Here is a 17,480-nt window from a genome sequence, read left to right as displayed (position 1 = left end):
TAATATGTGCGCTTTTGAAATACATCGTAAGTCTATATGGACGCGCCACTAGTCACTATATACCACCGCCGCTACCACAGCCATCACAACCATATCGTCCGAAGTGTCGTGTAGTGGGTTTAATACGTAATAATATAGTCAGAAAATCGGGTAGACTCTGCTGGTGGTGTCTGATTAATCAACGCCCTAACATTATACACTTCATTAAAATTCACCAGTATTAAATTGTTGTTAGGTGGCCAGAACAACCTTTAATCGGGGTTCCCCGCTGGCGTATATACACCGGCCAAACCGTTGTTAAATTAAATCCTTCATTGATAACTTACAGTTAACCGTTCGAATTTTTACAACCCCCCACATTGAGATAAGCACGGAAAATCAAGTTTCGATTTTATGTATCTATTATACGTAGACACAACGTAAGGGATAATTTTATCGCACGTGCGCATTGTTTGGTTAAAAAGTTAATAGGTACACAGTATAACTATACAGAGGTCAGAGGTAAACGATTAAACACCTTATTTTATTATATTGCACCGTTCGTTGTTTAAAAAATACACATTTTAAGGAAATAAACCCGTCTGTGGTGATAAGGTGACACCGTTACGGTGTCTAGTCGGACGACAGATAGAACGGTTTCATTAATATTAAATGAAAATAGATAGGTAATATATTCTATTACAGAAACACAAAATTCTATTTTTTTTTCAATACTTAGTTCTGGACAGTCGATGTTATGCCGAAGTTATCATAACAATATCCTCGTATCACGTTGCACGATCTCGACCAACGGTCGTCGTCATTTATATTAGTATATTACAAATATATTAGTAATACGTCTTTGCGTCGCTTCATTATTGCCATTGTTGATAGGTCACACGAGGAAGATCAGCATACCCAATTGCGTGGAATTTCCTATCACGACCAACGCGTGTAGAGGCTATTGCGAATCATGGGCGGTGCCGTCGCCGGCTGACACCGTGATGATCAACCCGCACCAGCGTATCACGTCCGTAGGCCAGTGCTGCAACATAATGGATACTGAGAATGTAAGTATTTGACATTTTTAAATCAAAAGAGTAATGATTTGTGGGCTGTGTACACATTTTGTAAATTACGCGTGTAACGTTAGAGGTTCTGATCGTGGACATAATATGTATATTTATATTATGTCTATGGTTCTGACACACTCGACTTTGTTGTGTACAGGATGATTCACCAAATACGCTTATACTAATTTTTTTTTTTTTGTATTTAGTAATTAATTAAATTTATATTCTGATTTTTGGAAGTTTTGAACATTTTCATATACCTTATTTATATGATAATAATCATTAAAACTGGTTTAAAAAAATGTGAAACGATTGTATTATCGGATCTAGTATTTATTATACTTGGCTTATTTTTATAAATTATAACATCGATTAGTATTAATTAATTATATACTTATATATATATATCTTATATATCTATTATCATAGTCCTATAATTCTTAGTACACAAAGTTATACAATTCAAAAACCAATCGTTTTCATTTTAATTTAGATATTATATTAAAAATTCACGATTAAACGAAAATCGAAGGCAAGATATATGATCTAAAAAATTGTATACGTTGTTAACGATCAGTTCAACGAACAATATTAACTTAAAAAAAATAAAAAATAATAATAAATCGTTCGGGTTGTTTTATGTCGCTAAAAATTATTTATTTAAAAGCGAATATAATACGAACGTTTCTAAATCTTTTACTTATTCTGTGTCGTCAGGAGTTCATAATGTGAGCCTAGCGGTTACACTTATATAAATCTATTACATATTTAAAGCAAAGAAAAGAAAATAAGTATTCAGAAAGTATGCATACATAATACAAAACTATGACTGGTTAGTAGCTAGTATGGCATAATGCTGATTCATTTTAAATAAAAGCTCTAAGGTTAAGTAACTGAAATAGATCAAGTGAACATAATATAATATTTATTTGATCTTATTAATTTATTTGTATACCATATAGTTAAAAATGACACACTACAGAAAAAAACACGGTTATATGAAATATTATATTATATTTAAAAAAAATATATCTTATAATAATATAATGTACGATACTTGTATATCGGTTCTCAAAAATTAAATATTCTATACATTTTGTTTAGTTTCAACAAATAACTCATTTCTATTAATAATCTAAACAAAAAAATATGTTATATACTTTTGCATACGAATAAGACGTTAGTTTGTGTACTTGTATTTTATTTTAAATTATATTTATATTTAATACTATTTATATACGTATTATGTAATACATGTTTTTTTCTGTTTTTTTTTTTGCATATTGAATAATTTACAAGTAAATTTATTACAAAGTTTTTTGTTTTTCTTAAAAATCGACTCACTCACATAATAACAGACAGAATGTACAATTACCATGAAATTTAATGTTCACGTTGAAGTACCCAAACAAAAAATACAAACATTTTATAATATTTCTGAAATGCAAACGTAGTATGTCATCTTGATGGAAATCGAGTTAAATGATGTTTGATGTTTCATGAATATAAATTGGAGAAATATCTTTCATTGCTGGTATTATTGGCTTAAACGCACATCTATATATAAACATGAACTTCAGTCGAAGTATTATTTAAAAAACTATTGTTAGTATATGAAGACATGTAAATAGCTTAATCGTATTGAATTGGAAACATTTTTTTGTGTACTTACACAAGAAATCATAGCCGTTAAGTATTTTAAGCTAATTTGCATTGGAACTTGGTAAATGGTAAAAATGGTAATATACATAAAATATTATTTCTGTTTAACAAATACCTTTTTTATCTTAAATTCTGAAAATTTATGTTACCTATTTTGTATTATTTATACTGTATAGCATATGCATATGAAATAATCATAGATACGTAATATTTTAGATAATATGTGTTATTTTGTTACAAATTATTATAGTCAATACAATTTTTTTTAGTTTTTATACAAAAATATCATTTTATGCAGTTTAATTGTAATCTATCTAATATTTAAAATGTAAACTATTATAAAAGACCAGTCTATATAATATTATACTAATTACATTTTAATTCAAAAAGTATCGTATAAATACATATGATTATTTTTTTTTATACTCAACTTGGGAGTAAAAATATATTACTGAATATTTAATAGAATACGTGTGCCAAAAGACATTAAAAATGTTGATAAGAGATTTAGTCATTTCCTCAAAACCAGTGATAAAATATTATCCGTATACATAATATTATACCAAATGATTTCCATTACATTATGAATGAAGCGAATAAATTAATTTAAATCAAATGAAAAACTTCTATTCGTTCACTTTGGATGAGCCATAAAAATATGTTCATTTCTACTTTTTATGTACGAGGAAATACATCTTTTCCAAAATAAAAGTTATTATTTAAAAACTTTCTCTTTGTAGTTAGTGTTTAATATTCTTTCAACGAATGGGCATTTTCACCACACTATTTTACTATTTGGTTGTTTTAAAATATTTATAACCCAATACATTTGAAATTTCACCATTTATATATTTTGATTAGTTATTATGATAAAGAAGATTGGAAATATGGTGATTTTTTTCTTAATTATTATGATTAATTGCAAATATTAATGAATAATATTGTTTTATAAAATGTTGGGTATAGAAACACTATTATAATAATATTATAGTAAACATACGTTTACTGGGTTCGTTCAGGAACATTCGAGTACGAGTTGTCTTTTTGATGATTTTAAATTGGCATAATGCTTAAACACGGTACAATGTATAGCCAATATAGACACGTGCCGTTTGACTATACATTATTATATTGTTTCAATGTATTTATAGTCCACCTTGGTTTCTAGTCTTATATTATAAACATACCACGATTAATACTCATAATATACCTAGTCATAATATAAATTACTCACGCGTAACATGACAATATTTTTGTCGTCACTTCGATCGAAGCTAATATTTGCATACGAAAACTTCTGCACCACAACCAGAGTATTGGTATTTTCGGTATGCCGTATGTAGCGAGAGAAAAATGTACGTTCGTTCAAAGAATAACTTAAAGAAGTTTTTTTGTTTTTTATATAAAACAAAAAAAGACGGAGAAGACGAGCGAGCGGAAACAATCGCCGCGAAAAGAGAACGCCGACGGCAAAAAATACGAGGGTTGTGCGTCGCGACTTAAGAGTGTTATTGTTCGCCGGCGGACCTAACTCGTTTACACCGTTGACGCCCGAAAGACTTCGAACTCGCGCGTAGATAACAATATACCTACCTTTCATTACATTCAATACGCCTATCGACCTTTCATATTTTTTATGTATACAGAGCGATCGAAAATTCGCTATAATTTTTACGACGTACTATAAACGTATCGGTAACGCGAATTTTCCAATCGCTCTGTACTATATGTGTGCCGCGACGGTATACAGTCTATCGGCGGCGTGTCTGTAGTCCGTTGTTTCAGGTCCAGTCGCAAGCGCGGATGTCAAATAATACATAATAACAGGCCCTTCCGCGGTCACCGAAGCGTCGTCGTCTAGGGTACGCCGGGGGTGTATGCGAATAGAATAGAGTGAGAGTGAGAGAATAAGCCCGAAATGACTCGCGTGGGTGATTTCCCGAGAGCTGATTATTCAAACAATATTTTTACCAGCCGATATACGCACACCTATACGTATATATTACTATAATACTCTTTGACTACTACACGACCGCCGTTAGCTGGTAGCAATAACAATCGTTTATGAATTCAGTTTGGAGTTTTTTTTTTTTTAGAAATCCCAAAACACTGTCGTGTATATACGTTATTTTGTTGGTATAATTTTTTTTACGCTCATCACCGTATAGCCGTACTGCAGGTAGACTGTAGCGATTTAATATTTACGATGGTTGCGCGATTCAGTTACAACGTGCTGGCGATGAACACCTCACCATGAGATTAATAATGATCGGTCGCTTAAAAAACGTGATTCATAAAAAAAAATAATAATAAAAAAACCATTGAGAAGCCGAGAAGAGTGGATAAAAAAAAACAATAGCAAACGACGTTGGAGTCATCTTACGTAATAAATTAAAAACCTGCACATTGGCTGCGGGTGTGCGTAACACAATAATACTATGCCAGTCCTACGACCGTTTTCCGATTCGTTACCCCACCGCCGAATAATCAATAACTTAATATACCATATGAATGTTGAGATTGAATATGAGATTAGTGTACTTCCGATTAGGGTTTTCGTGTGTATGTTTTTGATTACATTGGATATAACCATACGATTGTAATAAGACTTGCAGAACTGTTACAATATTTTGATCCGATTTAAATATCCTGAACACGGGTGAAAATATAAGACAGAACATTCAAGTGTTTTTTTAAATTATCACAAACACATTAATAAAAAATTGATATAATTATAATAGTTTAAATTTCTCAGTAAAAAAAAATGAATTTCAATAAAATAAATCATTCAATCATGTCGCTATCAAGTCTAAAGACATAATGCGAAATATACTATAGTGTTTCTGATAAAATTCTGAATTATAAAAACAAAATGATCAAAGATTAGTGTTTGAAGTATTTTTAATTTATGTTTAGATTTGATTTTAACATAGATATATTTCATACTATCAAAATGCGAAAAATGCATTTAATTTTAACAATCGGACAATCGTTCAAGTTTTTTTAAAATACGATTTTCATTCATGTTTTCAATACTTTATTGGAAAAACTATAGTGACGTTTCTTAAAATAATATTTGAACAGGAAAGAAATGAAGGCGCTTTATTTACATTATTACTAAGTGAATTAAAATAAATAATATAGTACCTAGTTGATTTATTTTATTGAGCTAGGAAAGTAATATGAATTTGTGAGTATATATACAATATACATGATATTTCAAATATCCTAATTATTTATCTACGTCGTTATAAATGTAAAGTTTCATGTAAGATCGCGTCGTCGCATAAATCGATTAATTGTAAATATTATATTAAATAATATTTACATGTTGTGCATGCACTTAATAATACGTCAAGATCATAAAAATAATATTAAATACATAAATCAAACTTTTAATTTATTTTTTTTTGTAATATAATAATAATATGTACTATAAAAGCGGTTCTTATCGGTTATCCTACCGTCACTCACCGCCTCGCCGGTATTAGATTTCGATATAGGGCTGAACGCATAAACTTATATATATATATAACTCAAATCATTGAAATTAATTTTATATTAATATTAAAAAATATTGAAAATGCAACATTTAAATAATTTAAAATATTAGGTTTTTATTATAATATATATATATATATATTATACATATTACATATATACATTTAGAATTAAAATATATTTGCAGTGTTTGTCTTTATTTTTGCGTTTAAAACCATAAAATAAGTAAGTGGTTAAATTAATGTTTTTTTTTTTAAACGTTATTCAAATACAAAAACATTATTTACAAACATATAACAAATGTGACGTCTGTTATAACGATGTCGTGACTGCGCACAGCATGCATGTGAGATGTCAAACGTTTATTGAGTTATATCTCACGTGAAAATACTTTGACACGAAACGTAATATGCACATATATATACGTATATATGTTTACTGCATAGTTCACATTAATCATATAAAACGTTTTCGATCGACGTGATGGTATATAAATATTAATATTATATATGGTACATCAGTGTTATATTATTATTTTTATTATCATAATAATTTATAATGTATACATTTTTTCTTCTCGACGTAGATATTATTTCTATATCTTCGCCGCACGCGTCAAACGCACTTTTAACTCCGAGTAAATCAAGACACGTGCGCTGGCTATACATCGTTAACGACCGACTCCATCCCTCACCACCCCGCGATAACGGTACCCACCCGGTTGTCGTGGGAAGGACGACTTCCCGGTACCGTCCGTTCGTTACGAATACGTACAATACTATTATGATACCGTACAAACTACACTAAATATAACGCATTGAAATGCCGTATAATAGAATATTATAATAATTAACAATCATTTTGAATGCACATTATATCCTATACCGCCGCAGTCTGTAGCGCTTGTTTACTATGATTACCCATTATTATCCCGGTGAATCGGTTTATAATACCTATATGAAATAGTTCATAGCATGATACTAGAGGATAGAGCCGAGTTTGTGGTCACATTTGTTTTCGCTAAAACATGATTTCGTTTCGTTTATTATAGTGAGTAGACATATTTTACCCCATCACAATCGTTTTATTCGATTTTGTATTATCGGGTATGTACTCGGCTATTCATCGTATATAGCGACAAAGAAATAGATCCAGCCGATTTGAACTGATTCAACTACTAGAATAATATTATATTTGTATATTTTATGTTCATTTGCATTCTGTTATTGGCCTTTTGTAATTCACATAAAAAAAATATATGTTTTTTTTTACAATTGATTAGGATTCTTTAATAACCCGAATACGTAAACTATATACGATGTCAAAATAAATCATTTAAAATGATTATGACATTAATTTCCTTTAGTTTAACCTTTTTTCACTATAAACGCACAACAACAACCTTATGACGTAAATAGATAATATGTATATATATATATATATATATCGAATAAAATGAACATCTAACTTTGTATGTGACTATAATAATTCTTCGGTATTTGATATATATTTTTCTAAGCCTAATATTGTTCCTCTGAATTGCCTCTTTTGGACTTTTAGGTTAGTAAAACATATCAATGGGCATTGTGCGTATCGATTTCGTATTTTGTTCGAAAAGCAACGTCACGCGTTACTTGTTGGAGCGAAAAATTTTAGTGCAAAATAATATATAGTGGGAAGGTAGCGCCCATTCACAAATTATTTTCGAATATGACCCTATATATAGTATATTATACTATAACCGCGGCACGTGTTGATATAATATACACGTGTATCAATCATATAATTATTATGCCTTTTGTTATTCTCATATATTATCGTCTTATAACAAATAATGAAATCATTCTATGGATAAATATGTATTAATATTATATAGGTACATAATGAGTATATGACTTTACCTTTAAATATATTATGAAAACTGAATATATTGTTTTACTCGAAATTATTAGTTAGACGGATTTTTTGAAAACTATAAGATAAAATATCTACATTTAAACTCAAATGAGGAGTTTTGGAGTTGTTAATCTTGATGAACAAAACATATTCCATGATAATAAGTTTACAATACATATTACAAAAGATATACGGTTAATCATTAAATAAAAAAATAATCGTACGATTTAGTCTAATCCTTATTATAATTCAACAATTTTCACAATCATAAAACGATGGTAAATTAATATTACATTGTTTACTATGATTTTTAAAATAATCATTTGCTTCGTAATAACCGTACAAAAGAAAATACTTTTGGAAATAAAAGAAAGGTTTTTATCGTCAGGATAAAATAATATATACAGACATAAGCAATTTAAATATTTTAAAATATATTGTTATGTTATAATATATTTTTAAAGTATATTTAAAAAGTCTATACATCATAATTAAATTTCTTAAATTTCGAAATATAATTTTAGTTATGTTAAAATTGAAATTTCGACGGCTAATGCTTGTAATTACTAAAACTTACTTGTGACCGTTTATTATTGATATATTTATATGAATACTTATATTGAAAATTTGGTGTATAATAATGTATAAATAGACTGCAAATCGTTGAAAATTCAATATCTCCATCCAAAGAGATGTCGCGAAAAGAGGAATAAAATATCAATATTTTTTATATGAGTTTAATTTTTATTATACAATACAAAATAATAAAAATGTATTATAAATTATAATATAGTACAAGTTCTGATTGAAAACAAAATGATCGATAATGTCACAGAGGAGCTTATAAAAAATAAAGGCATAATATTATATTCGTGGTATAAGCACACTGTTCAGATATGTAAATTATAGTGATGTTAAATTTCATATATTGTTATATTAAGTATTTATGAGAAAATTTTAAGAGAATATTTGTAGAAATTTAATAGGTAATTTAAAATAAAACCTAATAATAAACAATTTATTTTTTTAAATATGAAACATAAAAAATTTCCTGATTTTAAAATATTATGCTTACCTTTTATGATGGCATACGCGTTGATACATATTTTATGTACATACAGTTTAAATATTAAGAAAAATTGTAATTTTTAGTGATAAGTGTCAAACTAATATTACAATATCAAACAATATTAGGTGGTGATTTTACAACATTTTGAGTCATCTAGATAAGTATAAGTATTTGAAATATTGTTTCAATAAAAAAAATAAAATATTATAACTATTGTACTGAGACATGTACCATTATAAGTACGACTAATGAAATACTATGTGACGTATGCACAAACTACATCGCTACCTACATTATTTGACTCGAGTGGGAAAACAGCTAAGATATGACTTGGCGGTAAGGTTGAAAGAAGATACATTCATCCCAAGCGAATGCCTTCCAAAACATTTAATACGAATTTTGCGTGCAGCCTTTTATTACATCTTAGCCCGTAATTGATACTTTAAGTGCCACTAACTCCTAATGTATGTTTAAAGTGCGTTTAAAATACTCGCATAGCACAACCGACAAATATTTGTTTGCGTTATTGTTTTCTATACGATTAAACGACATTTGTATACGCGTCGAACATTGTATGGATTAAAATATTAATTTTTATGGTTTTCACAAGACACGATTATAATTATTGCTTTCGACGGATTGACTACGAAAAATATTTAAAAAAAAATAATTCTGTCGAATCAATCTCCACAATGTCGTTGCACCGGTGGTAGAGAACGTCTTGCAGATATTATATCACGATTATCGATTGTTATTTCTCATTTCATAAAATCTGAGTGACTACAGAGTGAATCGCCAAGCATCATGCTAAACCCCATTTCTATGAACACGCGCGATTAAATAACTCAAAATCTATTCGTTTGAATTTCGATTTTGTTACGTAATAATTTTCAAAAAAAGAAAAAACAGCAGAAAAAGCTAAGGATTTTCATTTAAAAACAAAAGTTTGTATTTCTAGCGGACACTCCTTAAGTAGTAGAAAAATCGAAGAATTTGACAATGCGATCTTAAAATATCAATTGCAATATTGAAGAAATAAAGAGGCGAGTATACATGGTGAATCATTCTGTATGTATAATATTATATATTATATACTATTATAATAGTATTGAATAAAAATTGAACTATAATATGGAAACGGACATGCGTTTCGTCAAAATCATTGATAGCATTTGACGAGGATCAAAACGACCACCCATTGCGCCTTTAACTTATCTAATTATTAGTACTTGAATGTTGATTGTTATTATTATGTATCTACATTCTATGTACTACAGACAGATTTGGTTCTATAAAATTCAATTTTTTCTTATAAACAAATGTAAGTACATAAAAAAGTTTGTAATTTTCACTTTAAGTACTATATTTTCTCGTAAGATGTTTATCCTGCATATTGGGTATACTACACTATTGTTGTATCGTTGTAAATTTAAATCGATATATTTTTTTGATTTTAATTGGTTGATATTTGCCTTTAAAGTTATATACATGTTACAATAAACATTCGCAAAATCGCCATCGTCGAATTTACATTTTAAAGGAGTGCAGAATATTGCTATTTTTCTGTATACTCGTATAGAGCTTTTAGTGTGTATCACAATAAAACCTCTATTATTATCATCATTACAATACTGTTAATTACTTCCGTGATATCAGTTGTATTTTCTTATACAATGATAATTATACTTTCACATTTTTCGTGGCCGTCAAGTTTATGTTAAGAGATGGGTGACTTAAGAGTTATACAAACGATTGTTCACTTTATTTATGTTGAGACATAGAATATTTTAGTTGATAATGCATTCATTTTAATCGAGATGGGTGCTATAGGAGAATCATCGAAGTGAAAATCCATGGATAACTACGTCTACTATAGAGAGGCGAAACCTACTTCTGTAGGTCTATAAAAACTATCGTTAGTTTTTCTTATCATATTTAAATGTATTCAAAGATCCTATGAAAACGATAGGTATATTCAAATCATTAGATGCTATAGTGTAAAACTATAAAATTATTCTTAAAGATCAATACAAGACTAATCAATTATAATAAGAAATAGATTGTTTTTATGGTACTTATTATGACTATACACAAATCCCGCCTCGTTCAAGCTTCAGGGAAACAATACGAAATGCTATTTGTTTTACTATTTGGAAACGTCCGTTAGTGAAGGTTTCACTATATATCACGAAATATATTGTTTTAAAAATATAATAGTATCTGAAATCATAAAAGAGAATTGCAGTATCGTGGGAAAAGTTTTAAATTCGGCAACTATCTCGTGATAAATACATGCCGTATACGTCATTTATTTATTTGTGCGTTGGACGTACACTACATCATATCATTACTACACATACTAAGTCGGCACTATTAAAGTAGTCGGGTGGGGGGAGGGTTTATAATAATATTATATTTTAAGTAGCAGTATATATTATATCAATCGCGTTTAGAATGAACGTTCGAGGTGTTAAATTACCGTTTATACAGTGTGTCTGGTTAATATTCAATTAGGGCTTTGTCGCGCATGTACGATACAATAATAACATATTATCACACGTGCCTATAATACAACATAATAATATTATATTGTCGATCAGTGGTGGAATTAACACCTTTTGTGTACACACAAATTATGCGCTTAACAACATACGGTCTCAAACCATTTTAGCTCGTTAATTAATCATATAAATTGATTTTTGTTGTTTGATCGTCGTGTTTATAATATTAGGCGCATTGTATCATAAATTATAATATTAGGTATGTTGGAGTTTGGCCAAATCTATTAGTCGCGAATTATAATAATTCTGTATCATGGACTAAGTTATGTTACGGATACATGTGCGAGAATAAATAAATAAATTCATTTTTCGAGTATTAAATAATAAAACATTTATTGTACTTGTTGCATCATTTAAAGCGGTACAAGATAAATATATTTCTACTTTTTATCACACCGATTAAAAGTTTTTTTTTGTTAAATTATTACATTAAATTTCCCATATTTTGAATTTTGTTTTCTCAACTAGAATATTGATTATGTTTAATCAGATTGTAATAATACATTGTACTTTATAGGCATTTATGGTTTGGACGAGTTTAGTGTATTGAAAATTAAATTCACAAGGTGTCCATTGATAAATGGCTCTTTTTAAATATAATTTGAATACTGATTCATGCACCGGCACAGTCGGCACGTTTTGTTTTGCGGATATTATTTTAATATTATTAAAAATATTGAATATTTTTCATTAGTTATCACAAAATAAAATAATGAAATAAAAGAAAGTACGTAATTACTTTATAGACAATATAATAAGTCAAAAAACATATTTGCCGTCTACGATATACACATAATTAAAAATATATACTAAGCCAATAACTGTTAAACTGAAATAGTGTGAACTAGTTGCACGTTCCACAACATCATAATACAATACATAAACGTCATGAACAAACCAAATAGGGCGATTCGGCAATTATTTCTACCGGATTTATTTTTAAAGTGTTTTCTCAATTTCTAGCCTACGTGACTTTTTGGACATCGTTATCGTAATTTCGTCAATAATAATACTATACTATAATTTATTATTACTGTAAAATTATTTTATTTCATAAATGTTTTCTTGATAAGTTTAAAAAAAATACCTAATTTTCGAATAAAAAAAAGATCAGTATACCCATAATAATATAAATTGTTGGAAACGATGCCATGACTATGACTTTGCTGCAACAGTCAACATCTTTGATGTCGATAAAACATAGTACCTAATATTATGTACACGTTCTTCATATTGTGTTGAAAATATGCACTTAGGCGTGTTGCGTAGACTTTGAGCAAACACGTAAACATTCGGCGAATGAGAATACTTCAATATTGTAATAACCACTAAAAATCGTTATTAATTGATATGACTTTCCGTCTTAGTTGTTCTGTATTTAACTGGGATTCATGATAACAGCCGATATTATTCGACGGGGAGAATTAAGAGTTGTACTAAAGCATTTAAATCGTGCTCCCTGTGGGTACTCGGCATATCTTCAGCTGCGCCACTGCCCTACACGAAAGCATCAAAAGTTATAATTGTCTGTATACAAATCTATAGGGCCTATACACAACACAAATTAAATTATTTGTTTTGAACACAAAAAATACTAATGGAAATTTAGGTATCGTGGTTACCTGAGTGGTGTCTTCTACGTAATTAATCGACATAATATTGCATTAAAGGGGATTATAGAACGTTTTTAGCAAAGTTTACAGAGCTAAGTGGAGCAAATTGAATTTCAATCACTAAAGTTTGTCTTTGGGTTAATTCCGTCGGAAGCGTTGACATAATAGTTTGCCAAGCATTAATATTATACACGTATAATCTAGTTTAGTGAATTCATATTCATATAAGAGTTCAATATTGCGATATTATTAATAATAATATCTTATCGAAAACATAACAAATTTAATAATAACTGTTGCTAACGAGTAACGTAAACTATGTTTGGAAACATTTATAAAATTTAAACTTCTTGTAAGAAACTATTAAATATTGAATAGTTTTAGTCATACTAAATACCAATTACGATATTGTATTATACATCATAATATTTATTAATATCGTGTAATTGTAGAATTATTATTCCGTCAAAAAAAAAAAAACCTTGTTATTTTATAGCTGTTAATCAATGATGTATTAATCACAACCAATTATTTTGATTACAGGTCGAAGTCAATGTCCGTTGTCTGGAGGGCGTGAGAAAGCTGGTGTTCAAATCAGCGTTGAGCTGTTCGTGTTACCACTGCAAGAAGGAGTGATTTTTATTTTCTTGATGGACATTTCACCACACCACGGAGACAAAATATTTTTGATTAGAATTTTTAAACATCAGCAAACGCTATTATTACTATTACACGAGTAAACTATAGTCTATACTATAACTTTATTACTCTATAGTTACCTCAATCGTAATTTATAACTCATTAATCATTAATACCATTATAATACTGTACTTAAAAACATAATGATAATATTATACTTCGTTTGTACAGTTCGGCACTCGATGACTAATCTGAATATTATATAATAGCATTTTAGTTACATGCACATTATAGATCTGGATAATTAGTTTTACTACCTATTATTACGATTCATGATATTACTATAATTAGACGATCGAATGATAATGATTTTTGTTTGTTTAATAAAATTTAAAAAATTAAACCACAGCATTGTGTGAATAATTATTGTTTCCACACACGTTTTTCCCGTTCCGTTCAAGCAGGCTGCTGAGACTGTAATATTATTAAAGTGTACGTCAACGTTACGCAGTAACTCATCGACTACGTAAAAAAAAGTAAAAAAAACCTGGTGAGTATATTCTTGTTTAAGCGCAGTGGTTTTACGACTGTAGAGATCGAATAGAATTGGGAATTCGACGTCGGTGATGGATTCGTAATATACACGACCGATAACACTGCTACTCGTACTAGTGGTGTGTGTTTCGGCTACGAATCATTTTTAATGACGTTTTTCATAGCACTCGCACCGGCTGATGCAATCCGCAAAAAAACTTACGAATTAGCTCAAACGTTGCAGTTGAATCGTTTAAATAGGAATTTGCGTTTCCTAAAAACGAAACGTTCGACGATTCTTGACAATTATGCTCGAGGTTGCCCGCGATTGCACGTCAGTAGTTCTTTGGTATAATACGTATTTCAGATTTCGATTACTAAGACAAACGATCAGAGTGGTAACGGGTAAAAACATATATTATTGATTGTCTCAATGTGTGAATTTGTGATAAATCAAATAAACGAACAACCGATAAAGAGCTTACATATTTTTTTTTAATTTACTAACTTTATTGCAACTGCCGGTAGTAATTACTGGTTTAAACGATTTTGAATAAAATGAACCAAAATTTGTATTGCATATTATGTTATTATAGTTATCTGAATTCATATACAGTTATACAAATATATTATATTGAAAAATCTCTAATTTATATATAAATATATATTATATATATCAATTAATTATTGAATTTTATGCGAATACAACGACATCGATGTGCGCAGCAGCTTAAATTTGAGCGATTATTTGTGGAAATTTAAATTCATGTCCGCGTGGCAAACAATTTTAAAACTCATATCTTACAATTGTATTGGTTTTATATTTTTATACGTGGATAACAAATTGTTTATTTGTTATGAAAACTTTTATTGACCGGTTGATAGATTGTCCTTATATTTTTAAATGAATACGTTTAAAAATGTTGGGTTTTTAAGTACATATAAATTCAAGCTCTGGTTACAAAAATCTATTTGAAGTAATAAATATATATATCGTATGACGGGGTGTATGTCACGTATGTTTCTGATTTCGAACCAGTGTTTTGAATTATTATTGTGATGAATAGAACGGCGTCGGGGTCAATAGAGGTCTTGACGATTTCGAGATAAAAAAAAAAGCTCTACTCGGACGCGGTTCGAGAGAAAAATTCATAAATACCAATAGTAGGGTTATTATTTTCTTATTCGTCCGTTTCATCTTTGTTCGAATTCATAATATTGCAACAACAACAAACGAAAACATCACGTCGAGTAAATGCGAAACAGTGAAGGGTTTTCAAATCGGATTTCGAAATCAAGGTCTATTATGTATGTTCAAATGCGGTGGCGAATGTATTCCTCGGGATCGATATTATAGCCGTCGGGTAGACAATTTGCGGAAAAATATGTTTTTCACCGCTGAATGCGGTGTACTTACATGTGCGGTGTATTGACGAATAATACGGTGTAACGTACCTACGTAGAAAGATACATTTTTATATAATACACTGATTCCGAATCCTTTACAAATCGAGTTTTAGAAATTGAGTTTTTTATAATGTAGCGTATTCCCCCGCAATGCGCGTTAAATAACTGACCACACAGTAAGGTTGTAGTCATTTTCAATAATATACACTGTGTACCGAGAAAAATAATCACTTACAAGCAGATCGATTTCGACTGAATAAAAATGATTTACTTCCTTATAGTAGTGTTTGAAAATATTCCACATAATACATAATATTGTATGATATAATATATAGCTGTATCCATACAGATGATGAGATTATGCGAGGCCGGGTAAGTTAATGATATATTGAAACTCGGTGGAATTAAGTTAGCCATATTTTTGAATTGATTAAAAACAGTTTAAGTAGGTAACTGGCGTTTTGAATTCACCGATTAATCGTACAAATAAATAACAATTTAACTTTAATTAATTTTATTTTTAATTACCCTTACCGAGATAGTTTTTTTCCATATAAAATAACGAATATTCGACTATAATACACCTTTAAATTATAAAGCGTATTATGTTTTATTTATTTGTTAAAAAAGAAAAACTTTAACAAATTATTTATGTTTAGGAAATTAATTAAAAGAAAACTTTTAAATTTGAATAAAAATATAGTTTCTGTATTAGCTGTCCGCGTCAGTTTGAAATTTACAAAAGAAGTAACTCACTTCAATGCTTGAAAGCTTAGAAAATGTATAATTATTGCCTGTACATGACACGTACAAAAAATACAACAAAGTCAAAAATAATAGTTACAGCGTCGATAATATTGTGCTTCCGGTCGTAGTGAATTCAGCGGATTAGACAAATGCACTATGAGTGTAAGTATATTGATTAATAATTAATATGTATTATAATATTTTCAAACAATAGGTCATACCGGGGTACCGATTATCATATAATGACTATTATATTTGTATGGAAATAATATGTCAAAATAATATGACTTACCATGAAATTAATTTTTAAACCACAATATTAATTGTTCGAAATGAATATGATATTATTACGTTATTTTGAAAGGTGCCACGTCATTAAATTGTAAATAATTTATCACAAGACAAATTTTCGTATAAAAAAAAAAAAATGGAATAATAAGGAGATATCCACCATTTATTTATTATAAATTATACATTATATAAGTACATTCATTTGTAAAATACTATACACATCAATTATTACATCAATATTTGTAAATCCATTTTTAAGCACCATTATTGTTAGTATAAATATTTCAGTATTTAAGAAACTATTCATACGAACTTTAATATTGACTAACAATTTAACAATTTCAAAACAATTATCAACTGAATAATTTACAATAAAATAGAAAGAGTAGCTCTCATTTGTAAAACAGTAGTTTGTTTTGTCACACGATACTACTCAATTAGTATGAAAAATCTCAAAAATTTGGAAGTATAGTATTAAGATATATACATATTATATTTATGTAATAAA

At 28.9% G+C, this 17,480-nt stretch overlaps 1 protein-coding gene across 1 annotated transcript in view; it reads left to right on the top strand.

Moving 5' to 3' along the window:
• The window catches only part of LOC132929249 (thyrostimulin alpha-2 subunit), a 46,458-nt gene extending 32,056 nt beyond the window's left edge, over positions 1–14,402 (top strand). The window contains exons 3-4 of the mRNA XM_060994451.1: positions 874–1,049; positions 13,898–14,402. Coding sequence (XP_060850434.1) covers positions 874–1,049; positions 13,898–13,990 — 269 coding nt within the window. The 3' untranslated portion in view covers positions 13,991–14,402. The remainder of the gene's footprint in view (positions 1–873; positions 1,050–13,897) is intronic.
• The last annotated feature ends 3,078 nt before the right edge of the window (positions 14,403–17,480 follow it).

This window comes from Rhopalosiphum padi, chromosome 4 (genome assembly GCF_020882245.1).
Source record: "Rhopalosiphum padi isolate XX-2018 chromosome 4, ASM2088224v1, whole genome shotgun sequence".
NCBI classification, from domain to species: Eukaryota; Metazoa; Arthropoda; class Insecta; order Hemiptera; family Aphididae; genus Rhopalosiphum; species Rhopalosiphum padi.
Note: the sequence above shows the minus strand (reverse complement) of the source record. Positions and strands in the feature narration are given on the sequence as shown.